The sequence below is a fragment of the Triticum urartu genome, unplaced genomic scaffold (genome assembly GCF_003073215.2).
Source record: "Triticum urartu cultivar G1812 unplaced genomic scaffold, Tu2.1 TuUngrouped_contig_3883, whole genome shotgun sequence".
Classification (NCBI taxonomy): Eukaryota; Viridiplantae; Streptophyta; class Magnoliopsida; order Poales; family Poaceae; genus Triticum; species Triticum urartu.
The window spans coordinates 12,949-20,347 of record NW_024114436.1 but is presented as its reverse complement, the minus strand read 5'-3'; the positions used below and the strand labels follow the sequence as shown (position 1 = coordinate 20,347).

Sequence of the window (7,399 nt, the reverse complement as noted above, 5' to 3'; positions counted from 1 at the left end):
TGCTTGCTTGGGGATCCCAACGCACTGGTATCTTCACCGTGCGGAGCACGTACCGGCTGGCGCTTGAGGACAAACTTCGTCCTTCTTCAGTCGCGGCGAGCAGGACATCGAACGGGGGACGTGCCGTCTGGGCATTATTATGGAGATGCCCTGCTCCTCCTAATGTGCGTGTATTTGGCTGGCGTGTGGCAACAAATTCTCTTGCTACATGGGCGAATAAGCTAGAGCGTCATATTGAAAAAACTGACATATGCCCACTGTGTGGTCTCGAGCGAGAGGACACATTCCATGTGTTTTGCAGGTGTCCACGTGCGGTCGAGTTGTGGCGAACCATGTCGCAAGTTTGGCAGATCCCTGATGTCAGGACGGTGCGAAATACTGGGCCAGAGTGGCTACTGGATCTCATTGCTAATCTGGACGACGCTGACCGCATGAGGATGTTGTTGGTCATGTGGCGTTGCTGGTATGTGCGTAATGAAATTACACGTGATAAGCAGCCACCGCCCATGGAAGTGTCCAGAAGGTTCTTGCAAAACTACGCCACTTCCTGGCTAGGCATCCAGCAATTTCCAAGCGGTGATTGGGCTAAAGGAAAGATGGCTGTAGGACGATAGTACTGTTTGTTCCTTATCGCATGTGCGACCAGCAAGGATAGAACCAGCCAAGTGGAAGCCACCCCCAGATCATTGGACGAAACTGAACATCTATGGGTCATTTTCTAGCAAGGATGGCCGAGCAGGTTCAGGTATGGTCCTTCGCAGGCATGACGGCTCAATCATTATCTCTGCCTGCAGCAGATCACTTTGGTCCTGCCCTGATGCACTTCACGCAGAGCTGGCGGGCTGTATGGAGGGCTTGGCTCTTGCACATCAGTGGACTAATCTACCAATTATTCTGGAGTGTGATAGCAAGCAAGCAGTCCAGATGATTTCGTCACAGGACCAAGATCGTTCGCAGTACTCGATGGTGGTCACGGAGATCAAGAGACTTCTGGGTGAAAGAGAGTGTAGTATTACTCATATTAGTAGAGAGCAAAATAATGTTAGTCATGTCTTAGCAAACTTTGGTTGGACGGAGGACCGCACTGTGGTTTGGATTGGCTCCGGTCCATGTAATATCCCTAGACTGGGTAGGGAAGACTTTCTCGGCTCTTGAGTAATACAAAACTCCTTTACCCCTGCAAAAAAAAAGAGAGTTCAATATCTATCTGTTATGGAAAAAGTAACCAAGGCTCAGAAGCATGGATAGAAAACTAGAGTAACTATCCATATGGTACAAAGAAGTCTGAGTGGCCAGGGCAATATTCAACACTCGGAAGTGCGGACGAAGGCAAGAAGAGTGGTCCTGAACGCAACAATGTAGAACCTTTTCTACGAGGATCGAATAACCCGGAAGTATCAAGTACCAACCGCTCGGTATTATCGCTGTAATTAAACAGAGTACTTCTTAGAATGAGAATTTTCAAAAAAAAAATCCAAGTAATGGATCGAAAGTTCCAGTTGAAATGGAGCGGAGGCACCAAATGTTGTCGCACGTATGCGAATGGAGATGTCGGAGTGCCAAGCCCGGATCAAGGTGTGTGTTTTTGTGTGATTGTAGCCTTGTTTCGTGGATGCACATTCGAGCCTGGTCAATCGCGAACTAGTTTCAATGGATGGAGAAATTCATCTTTCCTTCTCCATGAAAAAGGGAGCAGGGGCAAGATCAAATACCATATGGCATCCTTATTTCGAAGTGGCGGAGTCAGTTATTTGGCAAGCTTTGGTGTCCGACATAGCTTTTTTTTGCGTGGCAATACGATGTTTCATTTATATCATAAAGAACAAAGTACAAGTTATATAAAGACCGACATGACAAAACTGAAAAGATGGTAGAACATATCTGAGGTTTACACCAACGCTCGTCATCTGCCTCCGGCACCATCACAACAGCCACCGAATAAAAGAATGACGAATCACCTCCTCACCCGAGCTTGACGCGACTCCATTGCTGATATGCTACTTTGGTGTCCGCCATACCTAAAGTTTGCCGCATATACTAGGCATATGTATACTACAGTAGTAACTAGTACGTATACCACATCTTTCCTATTACATGTGCATATAATATTACCTACATTTTCTAAAAATAAAAATATTTTTTCTTCACAAATTTTCCCACACATAAAATTTGTTCCTACCTCCGCCACTGATCATGTGGTCAACAAGGGTTCATTCCTTGTGCGCGGTTTTTGGCCCGGTTAACCTTATGAACTGGGCCGTTCTAAACCGGAATATTCTCCATCACCACCTACGAGTACTAGACGCTACGTAACGTTCGCCTATATAGAATCTCCAAACAAATTCACTAGCAGACACGTTGACGAGACCTGACGCAATGACGAGGGACTCCTTGATGAAGATGAATATGAATACGGCCCGAGTCCGACTCCTTGATGAATACGGCCCGAGTTTACGATATAAATAGCCCCGGCCGGTTCCCAGCCCCAGCCCAAGACGCAACCGAGCTCCCATCTTTCGTTCTGTCTTACGCCGCAGCGTTTCTCGCTAGGTTTCGCTAGGGTTTCGATCGTATCGCGTTCGCCTCCCAATCCTCGGATCGATGGCGGCCGCGGAGGGAGAGAAGAAGATCACGCTCAAGAGCTTGGAGGGAGAGGAGTTCGAGGTCGACGAGGCGGTCGCCATGGAGTCCCAGACCATCCGCCACATGATCGAGGACGAGTGCGCCGACAACGCCATCCCGCTCCCCAACGTCAACTCGAAGACCCTCTCCATGGTCATTGAGTACTGCAATAAGCATGTCCAAGCCAGCCCCAAGCCGGCCGACTCCGGCGCAGCCGCAGACGCCAGCTCCTCCGCTTCTGCGGCAGCCGCGGCGCCAGCCCCCACCGAGGACATGAAGAGCTGGGACGCTGAGTTCATCAAGGTCGACCAGGCCATCCTCTTCGACCTCATCCTGGCTGCAAATTACCTTGACATCAAGGGATTGCTGGACCTTACTTGCCAGACTGTTGCCGACATGATCAAGGGCAAGACTCCCGAGGAGATCCGCAAGACCTTCAACATCAAGAATGACTTTACACCGGAGGAGGAGGCAGAGATCCGCAGGGAGAACCAGTGGGCTTTTGAGTAGAGAAGCATATACAGGCGTTGAATTCTGCTTAGTATTCGTCATGTCCACGTTTAGGAGCTGCTTTTTTAGTTTTTATTAACTCGTTGTAATTCTTCGGAACTCGTTGGGGTCGTTAAACATTGTAGAGAAGAGAAACAGTGCTGCGTTGAATTAATGCCTTAGTATTCGTCATGTGTCCACATTTGAAACAATTTTTTTTTGAAATTTCTTTACTTCAAGTGGATGTATTATTTGTATCTTTAGACAATTTATGTCGTGTGATTTGAGATTAACAAAACAAAGGACATGATGCCATCATCGAGTCATAAACTCGACAGCTACGTTTTGGTATGGTGACCATTTAGAACCAGTAGAACTTTGAGGACAAGTGATAGAAGACTATCTCTATATACAAACATATTTTTCTCGAAACAGAGGCGTAAGCTTTGTCTCATCGATTAATTAAGAGAGGAGAATATAGCTACTCCCACACACATCCCAAGTTACAAAAGTCAATCTCCGGATATGACCTAGTTTTTGTTGCTCCCACAATAACCCAAAGTTTTACTTATCTCTTGATCATGCCAAAGATGACCCCGGCGGTGGGGTAGATTTCTGTTGAAAAACCCGTGCATTCCTCTCATCTCAAATTTGTCCAAACCAAGGAGCTCGAGCATGATTTATTTCGTGCACTGAGAGCACCCACCTTCATGAGGGTGTGGATTATTACTTGGTATCGAAGCATACGGAGAGCGGGCCATTGGCCTCGGCATATAACGCACAATTCATTTGGTCAACAAGCACAACTTTGCGATGTTCCATTTCGGGTGCTTGTGCTCGGGTGGTTAGATTCCTTGTTGTGGAACCAGCCTATTAGGGTTCAATTTCTAGACCTAGGATTGATGCCCGTGTTTTCCTGGATTTATCTTAGTATTTCCTATGACGTTCGTTCAGTGGAAGTGATTATACTGTGTTTAGAAAAAAAAAGAACACTATAGTAGCTTAGCTAGGTAAACATGTTTCACTCTACCCTCGGAATGAAGTTTCTCATGGTGTTTTGAACTCGTTTCTTTTTGTCTCCCCAGATGTAAATTAGTTTGTGTTGGTTTGAGCTAGCTTCCCTAAAAGAACTTGTGGTTTGAGCTGGCCGTCCTTGTTGTGGAATGGTTAAACGAGTTGGTCCTCAGCATGCCATGGTGACCTGAATGTCAACGACAACGCTGTGGATCACGCCACAATAATGTACTGGATCAGCATTTAGAACGTCTGCATCGATGTGGCTTCAAGTTCAGACACCGCCAGTACAATCATCGTCGCATCCAGAAACACATGCATTTCCGGAGGTCACCCGAACAAATCACATAGGAAAAGAAACACACAAAGTGGCCAAAAGAGATGAGAAACAGCCAAAGATTTATTGGCCTTGATACAAGAAAATTACAATCAGGCTGCAACCAACCACACGCAACAAGAGGAGAAGGAGATGCAACCCCATCTTTCCTATCTACGAACACAAGAACACAAGGCAGATCACAAGAACAAAACCCTCCTCCCTACCTTAACTGAACAATAGCAACCTAGAGAGCCAAGTGTGAATGGGGGAACTCCATGCCAGCCGACGGCGGCCTCTCCTCCTCCTCCTACGGCATGAGCAAGAAGAAGAAAAGCTCCAGATCGATTCTTCTCCGAAGATACTTCTCCGCCGGTCCCATACATGTTTGAGAAGAGATTGTAATGCATCGTCATCTTGCCTCGGCCAATGATTCTTCTCCGAAGATACTTATACCCCAAGTATCAGCACGCTTTTTCAGAGAGGCTCAGCCGCTCTAATCTGACCTGGTTTGGAACTTCTCATCTGGCTTTCTGAACTTTGAAAGGTGTCCTGCGTTGATAGAGATCGGGTGCTCTGAACCTGGACGCCTTCTTGTAGCTTTTCACTCTGTTGTATGGTCTTGGGATTTGGGAATATTAGTCATCGATTCTGTAGTGGCAGAGAGCATGTTGCAATCAGTATCCTTTGCTTTTCTCCCTTTATGCTGCCTGCCCATACAGTCACGCATAATGAGACAGACAACTAACCCACTGGATTAGACAGATTTTCTAAAGGTGTTCTAGCATTATTTGTTTATAGCCTGTATATGATGATGCCCTTTGATAAACTGATGAAACCTGTAAGTTCCGCAGACCACCGACATGAAAAAGACAAGTAAAATACTTTGTACAAAATCAGCGACAATTAATATGGATCGGAGGGAGTATTTCGGTTACTTTTAAAACGATCTAAGCCTCAGCTCACATGTCACTAGTTAAGCTCATCAAGGCTGAATTCCTAATAACGAACCATTAATACATCATCTCCACACTTTCTGCTTCTGTTCTTTCAATATGGACTGTTTACGCGTGGCACGCACTATTGGCGCTTTTCAAAGAAGCTACCAAGTGAAAAGTAGAGCACTAGTACAGTGGAAAGCCATCTAGTTACTGAACCGGCTGTGAAATGTTCAACGCCACAGACGGCCAAAACATTTTCTCTTCTTCTTCTGCCTCTAAAGCAGCCTGATCGATCACTTTATCAAGATAGATACTGCAACAACCACATCCATCCATGAGGTTTATTGAACATTTTCTGCAACAAATTAAGCAAAGTTTACATGGACTCCCACCCCGTATGCCTCTCCCCTGTCTTGCAACAGGCACAAGCTTTGAGCCGGTTGGGATAATAATTATAATGTGATCTATGCATCTCCTTGCATGTGAAAGAAGGGCATATTCGTGGACAGAAACCTAGCAACGACGACGACACTGATCTCTTGCTTGCTGCTCGAAGAAATAAGGAATTTGCAGGGTCGGCAAGCACCTTTTCTCCATGATCTTTTGCACGATTCGGAGCTGCAAATCTAGCTGAGTTGTGCCGCACAAAAAGGCCACATCTCACGAGATTCCCTTGGCTATAGCTAGCTAGTTCATTCTAACCTAGGCTACATCACGGCTAGGTTCATTGCCAGGTTCATGGATCCAACACCAAGACCATGTATTTCCTCCATTCCACACCACAGTCCACAGGAGGCAACATACTTTGCTACTTGATCTTTGGTCATGGACTTATAAATAGCAGCCGCCTATGCACTCATCAACAGACGCAGATTAAACAAGTGAAATGTGGTCCACGGGAGATGAACAAGAGTCTTAGGTAGCTACTTTGGTTGGTTGTCACCTGGAGTTCTCCTCAAATCACTTCAGTTGCTAGCTTATGCCTAATTGTTGCATTGGCACTGTTTTAAAGTGTGCATTGCAGGGATAAGCGAGGCATGCATAGTGAAGTGTTTGGGGGAACTCTAGGTGGCAACCAGCAGTTTCAACGGGTTTGGGAGTGTTTGAGCTTTAGAAATTATAGTGGTAGGTTCACGTGCATTATGATGGGTGTGTGGGCATTAATCGAGTTTGGCCTCATCAGGAGTTGTCTTGAAGCACTTCAGGATGCATCTTTTCAAGAACTTTTCTGAAGTGTTTGGGGGAACTCTTGGTGTCACCAAGCATTCAATAGACATTGGCCACATATCATAAGACAGATGCACCAATGGACCGAGAACCACGTTTTCTATTACTGAGAATTCCCTTCAAGCACTTCACGAAGAACTTTTTCTAGGTATTACGTGAAGTGTTTGGGGGAACTCTTGGTGCAACCAAGCACTTAGCAGATGTTGCAGGTCATAAACCACACGAGATTTACTACATATCACATTTGGTATTACTAGGAGTTCCCTTCAAACACTTTACAAAGCACCTTTCTGAGAGCTTATGTGAAGTGTTTGGGAGAACTCTCGATGTAATCAAGCATTTACTAGATACTAGCCGTGAACAATAAGAGTTGCACTAATTGTTAACCATGTTTGGTGTTACCGTGGGTTCCTTGCAAGCACTTCATGAGGCATTTTTTTAAACGCCACCGTGAAGTGTTCGGGGGAACTCTTGGTGACGTCAAGCTTTATTCAATGCCTGCCAAGAAGCAAAGGAGATAATCATCACAAAGCATGCTTGGTCTTACCGGGGGTTCCCTGCAAGCACTTCACGAGGCATTATTCAAAATGCAAATGTGAAGTGTTTGGGGGAACTCTTGATGATGCCAAGCGGTATTCAGTATCGGCCAAGAACCAGAGGAGATGATCAATATGGAGCATGTTTGGTCTTACTGTGGGTTCCCTACCAGCACTTCACAAGGCATTATTTCAAACACCATTGTAAAGTGTTTGGGGGAACCCTTGGTGATGCCAAAATTTACTCAATGTCG

At 45.7% G+C, this 7,399-nt stretch overlaps 1 protein-coding gene across 3 annotated transcripts; it reads left to right on the top strand.

Annotated features, from left to right (window-relative positions):
- The first annotated feature begins 727 nt into the window (after nucleotides 1-727).
- On the top strand, nucleotides 728-3,132 carry LOC125527437 (SKP1-like protein 1). 3 transcript variants are annotated; one of them, XM_048691940.1, is made up of 2 exons: nucleotides 728-739; nucleotides 2,623-3,132. In XM_048691940.1, the coding sequence occupies exons 1-2, from the start codon at nucleotides 728-730 to the stop codon at nucleotides 3,130-3,132; spliced, it is 522 nt and encodes a 173-aa protein (XP_048547897.1). The 3 variants fall into 3 exon arrangements, with proteins under 3 accessions (XP_048547897.1, XP_048547898.1, XP_048547899.1); XM_048691941.1 differs by lacking the exon at nucleotides 728-739 and adding an exon at nucleotides 2,435-2,449 and having other exon boundaries at nucleotides 2,626-3,132; XM_048691942.1 differs by lacking the exon at nucleotides 728-739 and having other exon boundaries at nucleotides 2,599-3,132.
- Nucleotides 3,133-7,399: the final 4,267 nt, after the last annotated feature.

Bases quoted from the DNA above. Each gene is read 5' to 3' on its own strand.
- LOC125527437 (XM_048691942.1), top strand. From the start codon at position 2,602: ATGGCGGCCGCGGAGGGAGAGAAGAAGATCACGCTCAAGAGCTTGGAG.